Source organism: Medicago sativa, chromosome 3 (assembly GCF_051527215.1).
Source record: "Medicago sativa cultivar Bolivia chromosome 3, Bolivia_mono, whole genome shotgun sequence".
NCBI lineage: Eukaryota > Viridiplantae > Streptophyta > Magnoliopsida > Fabales > Fabaceae > Medicago > Medicago sativa.
The window spans coordinates 29020471-29031847 of NC_140751.1; the positions used below are offsets into that span (position 1 = coordinate 29020471).

Sequence of the window (11377 nt, forward strand, 5' to 3'; positions counted from 1 at the left end):
ATCTCATTTTGAAACCAAGTTTGTAATGGTACCTCAGAACCACAGGACGAGTCTCTAAATTTTTTATTAAAAAGGTTTTACAACTCGCCCCAAACTTGACTATAGCAAGTCGGTCCTGAAGTCTGTACGTCTTAGGTGAGCTTGTTCACTTAAAACGTATCTCATCGGTCTCAACAATGAGAAATATTTTAATTTCTGGAATAAACATCGTTCCAAGTTCCTTAATACCCCTTTCAGCTTTTAAAGCTATAAAATCATGTCTTAAAATTTTTCTAGCCAGCATCGTTATCTTTCAACAAGTATGGTACAAGAGGATATATACTTCCTCATGCTTAACTCATGAACCGTATCCTTACGGAATAAAACTCTTGAGCTTCAGAAGCAAATGCTTCCCCAAACCCTTCTTTTCTTACTTGTATATCTCAGGTACACTTCTATAAATACATAAATCACATAAGATCCTTGACCATAATTCATTTCTTTGCTCCGAGTACACGGAACCTGATTCCTTAGTGAGACATATTTCTCTTAACATAGTACATACCTTTCCTGAACACATTCAACCTTACCAAGTGGACAAACCGATTACTTCGCTAGTGATATCTCTACTCTTCCTTATCATATTGAAAACTCCTTGCTCATTACTAGATACTTCTCACTGAATTTGCATTACTATCTCAAACATTCTTCACAAAGATTCTTCTTATCAAATCCGCATTCCATGACTACCAATTGATTTTCGTTGCGCTACTCTGATTTCCACCGATTGGCTTAAACCAATACTCTATTCTGTTGTGACGAGTAAAACACCACAATCCTGTTTACCTCATGATTTCTATCTTCTTGAACTATTTCAAAATCTCCCATGATGTAACCTTTCTCTAATCTTTACTACTGCTTTGTAAGATCAAAACTCACGATGAACTTATCTTGTACTCTCAACATTTTACTTAGGAATAGACCTTACGTTCTTACTGGTTGGTTTTACCTTCTAATATACTCGTCATTCCGAAACTTGTTTCCGAGCGATCTTAACTTAGAGAGCATATCTTGATTCTTGGTGTACCTCCTTGCTACTACATACTTGCTATCCTCATGAGTCGTCCTCACGATTCCCATGGTAGACTCCTTTTTGCTCTCGGGCATATCCTCCTCAAACATCCAACCTTGCATATTCATATTCTACATTTTGTTTAATCATTCCTATGCTTGCTCGTTAGTTCTTCTTTTAGAAAAAAAACTTTATAAACTAGCACATGGGTCATGGACGTTGACGATTCCTTACTATTAAAACATATACTAAACCTAGGCCCCATTTGTTACTCTAAAATCACAGAACAAGTTGTTAACACTCATGTGTCATCAAATCTTGGTTCTAGTGAGTTTAGTCCACTCTACGCGAGTTGTAACAAATCGGTACCTACAAAAATTAAATTTTAAATTTTGAAAATGTCAACTTCTTACCACCCATATACATATATATTTCTAAAATTATATAAACTTTACGCTTTAACATCCTAACAAGCCTTAGCAAGTCAATTAAACAAAACGTAGACTCGGGGAATATTCTTAGTTCCACAGAAACTGAGAACCTTGTGCTTTCACGTAACTCTTCGCCACTTAACTTCTTGCATCATGTTTTCACATCCGTGACGTCCATTTCAAATTATCAGAACTTCTAAATTCTTGGTCTAAACTCATTCTTAACTCCTGATACATTATCTTCCAAGGTTACCTCAAGTCGAATCAACTCCGTTAATGATTGCCCATGCCCTTTTCCCTTGGGAATCTTAGGGTGTGATATGCATTTATTACTTGATGTCATAAAAAGATTTTCGTGATACAAAAGGATTATGAAAACAACCCTCCAATAGTCAAAGAAACCCTGGCGATGGAATAACAGTTTTTTTTTTTTGAAATAGAAAATCTCATTCCAGGTCTGCTATTGGTGAGTTTCTCAAGTTCAATTATCTGGAAATATACTTGATATACAATTATCATTTCTCACGTAATTCAATGCACATAAATCACTCCTAACCTCATAAAAAAATTATTTTAACATCTAAGCATGGCAAGCATCAACCTAATTCGATACAATATTCGGCACGTTGGAATTCAATGTCTTAGTCCTGATGACATAAAACTCTAGCTTAAATTCTTAACTTCCTCCGAACACTAGAACCTTGTCCACTCTGAGCACACAAGCTCTTAATTTCCATCACTTAACCACTTCTTGGGAGCTCACTAATTCCGTCAACATACGTCGACTTCTCCTTATCTTAAAGCCTTGCGCTTACGTTTCAGGATCAATTCCTTTCTACCTACGACTTCTGCCGAAGCTTCAAGTCATGCTTAGCTATATCCAACTTCTTCATCTTATGCTTCGTTCCTCCTGGGTCCTATTCAGCTCTCAGGCATCCGTCCTAATCGTCGAATGTTAAATTGAGTTGATCAGGCTCAACTAACATCAACCACTAGAACATTTACCCGGAACCCAATGGTCCCACTACCTTTGTTGTAACTTAATGACCCAAGGCACGATCTGAATCGACCTGCTCTGATACCAAATGTAACACCCATACTAGACGTATCTAGAAAGTCTAGCACGTGCGTTATCTTTAGTACTGGATACATTAAATTTTACAACAATAAAACTTCAAATGAATGTTTATGCATCAACATGCGTTCGTACAAGAGATTACATCTTAAACTTTCCTAATACATAATGTATACATCCTTGAAGGTCAACATCATCCGGCATCGGGTACGAACCAACACTTGTCGCAGCATCCATTCGGCTACTAGCTTGCAAACCATCCTGATATCTGAAACAAATAAGGATTGGGATGAGACATAATGTCTCAGTGAGTTCCACCTAACCCTAGGCTATAGGCAACCTCTGGGAAAAACCTATAGTCGCCACGTGTCTACAATACAACCTGACGGTTGATTATACGTGTGTGGAGTCTTGCTTCCCTAGACGGTAGTGCATGCTAGACCCGTCTTAGTCCTATCTTACTTGTTATAGGCTTCTCTTCTTATATGTGTCATGGCGGTTAAGGGGAAACTAAAACCGCAATGCCAAGATACGATCTACGCATCATGGCCTTCACTTGCTAAAGTCATGACACGACTCTAAACCGGACGATTAGGGGAAACCTAGGATCGTCGTCGGTATAACTCTCTTAACTTGCTTACTTGAATAAGTTGTATCTAAAAACATTCTTAATCTTGCCACCAAAGTGACTCTTTCTAGCTTGCTAGCTCTTGACTTTATACTTACTTATTCTTTCTAGTTCTTGACAGTCTATGTCAAGGCTCTATGACACAACACACATAAATGTATGATGATTATGCATAGTCAACTTCATTGATTATGTTAGCGTGTAACAAACAATTATCTTGAATTCATTTTATGGATTAGTCCCGAGTGGAGTAACCCCGGAAGATAATCCCTTACTACCGGTGAAATGCTTAGCAAGAGCGCACCGGACTCCCTTAGTGAACGTGCGGGTCCCTTACGGCTTACCCCGTTCCCCTTGAAGAACCTTTTGTACCCAACCTTGGATGGAATACAAAAGACACGACACCTTAACTTAGTGAAATGCGGCTCCCTTGCGGCTTAACCATTCCCCTTGGGGAACCCCTTGAATCCAATTTGGATAACAAGAGACATAACACTCTTTCTTTCTTAAAAGTCTTAGTCTTATGCATGTATGAAAATCTATACATACTATCTCTTATACCTCGGATCCTTAAACGATCCCACTAGAGGTAAACTTATATGCTTTCTTTACTTAACTTGTGAATGGATATGAAATCGATTCACGTCTTGCCATACTCGTATGGCACATGCTTCTATGCAAAGATAATACTCACATTACCTCGCGTCTTATCAAGCATATTACTAATGCATAGCATTCTATTCTTTCTAACTATACTAGTTCTCGATAACTATACCGAGGCTCTAGTTCTTCCCTTTTATTAATGGTTGACTTGCTACCCGTTCTTATCTTACTATTCTTTCTTTGCCATGCTTTGCTAACTATGCCAAATACTTGCTTCTTCTCAAGAAAACTTTACTTAAAATTAGCCAATAGAATCTTGGTTTGAGGGGTTCATTTCATAAAAGACTGCTCGGGTAACACCGGCTTATAGGACGTCAACAAGACCTGAGACGAGCAAACAATGCCGTAAGCACTGTCTTGCTCGCGAGGCGAGCAGCATTACTCGCCGTGGCAAGTTGCATTGCTCACGAGGCGAGCTAGGGGCGAGCAGTACCCCTGGTTCGGCTGTCTTGCTCGCCATGGCGAGCTCACTTGCTCGCGAGGCGAGTTGTGACAGTCCAGCCCTGCATAATAGGTGTTCTTGACCCAAAAGCCTCAAAACCAATTATCTTTATGCATAGTATGATTCTAGAGGTCATAGGAAACTTATAAAACATTTAAATGGCAAGCATTGGCAAGTATAGCAAGCATAACATGAAAAGGGGTGCTTACATACTATATGCAAACCCTAAAAACTTCATTTCTTATCTTACAAGTCAATAACATAAACTCAAGGTGGGAAAGCTATCTAAGGAACTCACCTAACATGATTCCCAAGCTTCAAGCATCATCTTCACTTCACATGACCAAACCCTAGCTTTTTGCCCCTTTTTGCTTTCTTTGTTCAAACCAAACCAATCTTGTTATTTTCTTACAATCCATAGCATATTGATCTTTGCTTGATCACCTTTACTCCAACCCAAAGCTTTCTAACCAAAACCCTAGTCTCAAAGGAATCTCTATGTGAGGAAATAGAGATATCAATCCAAAGCTTCTTGTTGTTCTTGAGAGAGGAGGAGAAGGAAACTATGATGTTTGATCCATGGGGGATAAGATTTGATAACATGGTGTGGTAGGGAGAGAAGAGAGGGAACCGATGGAGAAGAGGGAAGGAAGAGAAAAGCCTTGCCAACATCTTAGGAGAGAGAATGGAGAAGAGGAAATGAGATATTTTTGGTCCTCCACCCAATAAATATCTTCCTCTCGTGCAATTACCAAACTGCCCTTGACTTAAGCGTGTTATATACGCCTCTGATACTTAACCCGTAATAAGCTGATATTACGTAATGAATATTCTCCATTAAACTTTCTTCCAAAATAAGTTCTCCGGGACGATCGACTGATACAGTTCTGATACTGACATGCGGGATGTTACAGCTTTCGACTCAATAACTAGAAAAAATAATCCATTGCTTGATTCTTAAATTGTATATAATTTTCTAGTCAAATGTAACACTCGATGATTTACTTGCACACTGCAGAGTGTTTAAAAAGACACATTCAATAACACGACTATCAAATCAAGATTCAAATCATGATCAGAAGACCTATTTTTTTTTCTTCCAATTGTGAATCAATCTTATAATGACATAACTATATTATAAGCTGATATGTCCTACACAAAACCTCAATTATTACATATTTATACAAAGTTTATAAATAAAAGGGGCCGATTACACCAAGTGTGGGTAGTAATTCGATAAAACGAAAAACAAAGCTCACAATTTAGATCTTTCACAGTTCAATATGCCAAAACTCTTGTGATGAACATCAGCAAGCAACCTACACAACAAGAAGCAAGTATGAGTCCAGGAAAAGCAAAAGAGCAGCGGCGGAGCTGGAATAATTTTATGAGGAAGCAAAAGATATACAACCATATAATAGAATTATTTATACCAAATATGTAATAAAATGAATGTTACAATACCTATGAAATCTAACTTGAGATTGTCAAACAAAATCAAGAAAAGTACTATTAAGATTTCAGTATCATACAGCTGAAATAGAGCATCAAGATCTTAAGCAATTTATTTAAAACTTTGAAAATCGGAAAAAACACAGTACCTCTGCCTCAATGTTGTGTTCCGAAGATATGATGTGATCACATGTTCTGATAGCGAAAATAGTCACTTGAGATCTTCAATCTGTAACATGATATAGGTAGAAAGACCAAGTTACTAGTGACATAGTTAATTTCAAGATAAGAGATGCCGGAAGATCAATATTGGAATAAGAATAAAGCAAATCAGTTACAGGAACAAAAAGACATCTACCTTTTTTATCTAATTTTCCAAAGAAATTTGTGTATTTCAAATTTATATGATTATATTAAATAGGGGTGTTCGCGGTGCGGTTTGGTTCGGTTTCGAGCATAAAAATCATCCAAACCGCGAGATAAAAAAGCATGCGGTTTGGTTTGGTTCGGTTGATTTTTAAAAAGTCATCCAAACCAAACCAAACCAAACCAATGCGGTTTGGATTGGTTCGGTTTATGCGGTTTATCGCGAGATAAAAAAAATATTACATTAACTCTAATATTGCCAACTTGTTACAAAATAAACATAGGACATTTTATTTTGATGTTTATATGATAAAATACTAGGTAAAACTTATATCAAAATAGGTAAAATTAAGAAGAAACATAAGCATGAAACAAATTATTGGGAAATAAAGGAAACAAATTCATCATTGGAAATGAATTGAAAGAGATGGAAAGGAATTAGAATCGAACCTGATGGTGCAACAATGAAAAAATCGAATCAAAAGAGATTATTCTTGAGCTATGTAATTGGAAAGGAATTTAAGTAATATTCATTATTTCTGCGGTTTGGTTTGGTCTGGTTCGGTTGTTGAGATGCAAACCACAAACCGAACCAAACTGCGCGGTTCGGTGCAAAAGTCATCCGAATTCATCCGAACCAAGTGCGGTTTTTTGCGGTTTCGGTTTGGATTGGTTTGGTTTGCGGTTTTTCTATTGGGTTGGTTCGGTTTTGAACACCCCTAATATTAAATAAAAAATTGAGACAAATCAATTTTCTTCAATAAAAATTGACTTCTCCGGTCTCTAATGAGAGGACCATGTTGGTCAATCCACATGAATGTAATTGACATCATATAAATGACATTGTACACGAAATTAAGAAACAAGATCATAAACATGGAATCTTGTTAATCTACTAGTTCTAGGTCCATTTATTTATACTTCATGTTGCAAAAACCAACAAAGCATTGGACCTGTTGGTTTTCATTTATTAATACTCGAGTAGCTTATAAAGACAATCAAAATCATGAAATGATGAAATTATTCTCGACTAGTAACGTGAAAGAAATTCATACCTGAAACAAGGTGGCACGCCTCCTTCCGTCCCCATTGTTCATATTGTCATTTTGTCATTTATTTCTATCACAGGAATGTGAGCAATTTTGGACCAATTCTCCCCTATCTCACTTTCATACCTTTCTTCTAAAACAGGGCATTTAGAAATCCTCAGTAACTTTAGAGAGGAAGGGAGACTGTGTTCTGGAAATGACTCAAGCCTTTGACAGTCATAAAGATAAAGTGTTTTGAGAGAGGAAGGTAACATGACTTCTGCCAAGGACTCAAGTTTTTGACAGTTATTAAAATTAAGTGTTTCAAGGGAGGAGAGGTGTCGAAGCCCATTTCCACCTAAGCATTTCATTTCAGAGAGATTACTTATTGACAGAGACACCATGGAAATGGGAAGCAATTGCTCCTTCAACAAGGTGTGAATAATATCATCATTATCTTCAATGTACAAATTTGTAAGAGAAGTATGGCTTTGGAAACCCCATTCAATTAATGGCGGCATCTTTGTTATTCTCACAGATGAAACAGAAATTGTTTGTAATTTGGGAGGTAAGAAAACTCCTTCGCATAGTGCAAACTCTAGTTTTGGAAGATGGTGGAGATACAAAATTTCAAGAGCGATGAGGATGTCCATCCGTTGAGGTAGTGATATTAGGGACTCACAGGAAGATACACCAAGTCTTTGGAGGGATGAGGGGTGATAGGAAGAACTTTCTGAAATAAAAATGGATTCCAGACCAGTACATCCATTGATGAAAAGCTTAGGAAAACCATCCAATGGAAAAGTGGAAAGTGAGTTACAGCTATTGCTTAAAGTCAACTCCAAAAGGGATGTGTAATTGCTCCATGTTTCAGGAGGCAAGAATGATAACTTCTTGCAATCATGAATACTAAGTGACTTCAAAGAAGTGGGTAGACCTTCCACTGGAAATGCAGTGAGAGACGGAAGACCATGGAGTCTCAAGTGTTGAAGACAAGTGCTGCTCAAAATCATTTTGGGAAGAGAGAACATTGTATCAAATAAACATAGTGTTACCAATTGCAGTAGACATGGCGAATCACTCTCAACAAACGGCCATTGAGTCTCTGTAGAATGTAAATCTCCCAAAATATCTATTCTTTTTATTGAGGAGAGCCATTCAAGAGTAGGTGGTGATTCCAACAGATGAGGACAACGTTCATTTACAAATGTTTCTATGGAAGAAAGATGGCTAGGCAAATGTCCCCTCAGTTCATGACACTTGTATAACTTCAGAGCTTTAAGACGAGGAAAAGGAAACATGCCATCTTGTACGGGAAGCCATTCCTTCCAATTTGACATGTTCTCAAATTGCAACTTCTCAAGGGATGGAAAAGGTTGAAATGAAGAATTGGAACCTCCTCCAACTATGCCATAGAACTCTGGACCAATTGTCTCCAATATTGACATACCTGTTATACTTAGGTCCTTGAGAGAAGATAGTTTTTCTAGTGGTGGAAATGTCACGCAATATCCACAATTCCTTATGCAAAGTGACACCATGTTAGAAAATGAAGAATCTCCCAACCAACTTGGAAAGCTTGTCCCACCATACAAGTCAATGTTCAATCTGTTTAGGTTTACCGGGGGTTTCAACATATCAAGCACATCTTTCCCTTTAAGCGAGTCATCAGTTTCATCGCCCCACTGTAGCGTTAATTCCTCAATATGTTCTTTGCTCTTTAAGTCAGCATCATATGCCTCCACAACATCAACGACGTTCTGCAGGTTCTTGATAAATAACTTCCCCTGTAACTTTGGAAACCTTGCAAGCTCTCTAACACTTAAACCAACATTTTTTTTGCCTACTATGAAAACAGTTAAAGTTTGAAGATTTTCTAGCTCAACAATTTGCTTTGGCATCTCGGTTATACCTGTGAAATGGATATCAAGGTAACGTAAATTAATCAACTTTCCGACATGTTCTGGCAATTCAGTGAGGTTTGAGCAATATGATAAAATCAAGGTTTGCAAATAGTAGAGGTTGCATATTGTATCAGGCATGCTATTGATTTGAGTGTAAGAGAGATCTAGATAGCGCAACTGTACCAAACTGCCAATTGAATCTGGAAGCACGGTGATGTTTCTATATTTTGATAATGATAACACATGCAACCTTCCAAATGTGGGTAGCAAATCATCAACCACCCTTTTAGATAAGTAATTAAAATCCCACATTGGGAAAAATGGTAGGAAGGTTCTCAAGCATTTGAATTTGTAGCAAATCTTAAACTTCTTGGCAACGTCATACATTTCTTGATTATATGAGCAATGACGAACATTCTTGGAGGTGTCACCACCAAATTCAACCCTGAAGTTTTTCCAGATACGACTGTAGCTAAATCATTAACAAGATCATGCATGACAAACTTTTCTCTTCTAGTATCAACATGTAATTGCTGAATTAATGATCTGGATAACAGTTCAACAAAACAATCATCACCTACTTCTTCCATGGTTTTTTGGTCTTGAGAATAATCAAGGAAGCCTTCTGCCATCCACAACAAAACCAGTTGCTTTCTATCAAGTGTATAGTCCTTTGGAAAAATGGAACAATATGAAAAACATCTTTTCAATTGGGAGGGAAGATATTGATAACTCAGACGCAATGCAGGTAAAACATTGTCATTTGGTAGGTTCCATATTTTGTTGTTCAAAACTGCAGTCCACTCTTTAGCCTCTCTTTTCGAACGCAATGCTCCTCCAAGTGTTTTTGCAGCTATGGGCAACCCAGCACACTTTCTTGCAATCTTTCTACCAATTGCTTCTAGGTTTGAGCATTTATTGTCACAAAGGTTTTCACTTCCAAATGCATGCTTTGAGAGTAAAGACCATGTATCTTCATTAGATAAAACTTCTAATTTATGAATAGGATACGTGTGTGCAACCTCTGCAACTTTTTGCTGGCGTGTTGTGATGACGACCCTGCTTCCACTGTTTCCATTAATCAAAGGAGTTACAAGTTCATCCCAATCATTATAATTGTCATTCCAAAGGTCATCCAACACAAACAAAAATCTTTTGTCTCTCAAAGTTTTCTTTAGTTCAACTCGAAGAAAATCAAGATTATTGTTTTCCCAACTCCTTGAAGTGACAGATTCAAGGAGAGTTTTAGTTACTCTTAAAATATCAAAATCCTCTGATACACAAGCCCTTGCTTTGAGATCAAAGTGCTCTTGAACTTTTTCATCATTGAAAACAAGTTGTGCAAGTGTCGTTTTACCGACACCTCCCATACCTAAAATTGCAACAATGCCTATATTGTTATTGCCAGTGTTACTCTCTGATAGCAACATGTTCATTATTGTCTCTTTATCATCATTTCTACCAACCATGACAGATTCATTAACTACTGAACTTGAAGGGGTTCTACGAGAAACTTTACCAATTTTACTTTGCAAACCAAGGATATCTTTATGTTGTGCAAAAAGTTGCAAGCTATCACACATGATCTTCATTTGGGAATTGATCTCTCTGTAGATGGTGTTAAAAGGAGAAGAAAGGAAGTTCCACACCTGATTAGTTTTGTTTGCAGCTTGTGTATTCTCCACCTTGCATCGCAATGAATCATAGCTGATTTGGTTGAGCAAATCCTCAGCATCAAAGATAGCATCTTTCAAATCATCAAGCCATTGTTTGACAGCACGATTGTTGATCTGCTTCTCCTCAGCATCATCCAGCACAGCTTGAAGAACCAGCAGCGTTGTTTGTAACTGCTTCAAGAGTGAAACATTAAGCTTCTTGTTGTTGATGAAATCACGAAACTCTTCTGAAGTTAATTTGTCAATCATGGTTTGGACAGAAGCAGAGAGAAATGCACCACCAACCAAAGTTGCAGCCATCTTTCCCAAGTGAAATTGTTTTACTGAATGTTGAATAAAGGTAAGGTAGCTGGAAGATCTATCAAAGAAAAGTGGAAAACAAGTTTGGTAAGGTACCTTTATGCAGGGAAACTTCGTTGATACAACTAAGGAGCACAAATTATAGAGAGTTAGAATAAGTTATTACATTAAGCACAATCATTGTAATTATAAGGGAAATACTACTAACTTGTGTCCTTAAGGCACGTGTTAATGATTCAAATATATAAATAATTTATTGAAATGTGTGCATTGCATTTAATATTTAACTTTTTAATGAATTGAATGCACAAAATTATAGAAAATACTCCCTCCGTCTCTAAATTATAGTCGTTTAAGGTTT

At 37.2% G+C, this 11377-nt stretch overlaps 1 protein-coding gene and 1 pseudogene across 2 annotated transcripts in view; both read right to left on the reverse strand.

Annotated features, from left to right (window-relative positions):
• The window catches only part of LOC146936967 (putative disease resistance protein At3g14460), a 32891-nt gene extending 22332 nt beyond the window's left edge, over window positions 1–10559 (reverse strand). The window contains exons 1-3 of one of the 2 annotated variants that reach the window (XM_085751500.1): window positions 7164–10559; window positions 5892–5971; window positions 5221–5609 (exon numbers count right to left, since the gene is read on the reverse strand). In XM_085751500.1, the coding sequence (XP_085607626.1) occupies window positions 7202–9427 (2226 nt within the window). In that variant the 5' untranslated portion in view covers window positions 9428–10559 and the 3' untranslated portion in view covers window positions 5221–5609; window positions 5892–5971; window positions 7164–7201. Of the gene's footprint in view, window positions 1–5220; window positions 5610–5891; window positions 5972–7163 lie in introns of those variants that run through there. The other variant, XM_085751499.1, reaches the window with a different exon arrangement.
• LOC146936971 (putative disease resistance RPP13-like protein 1 pseudogene) lies at window positions 9480–11016 on the reverse strand (annotated as a pseudogene).
• Window positions 11017–11377: the final 361 nt, after the last annotated feature.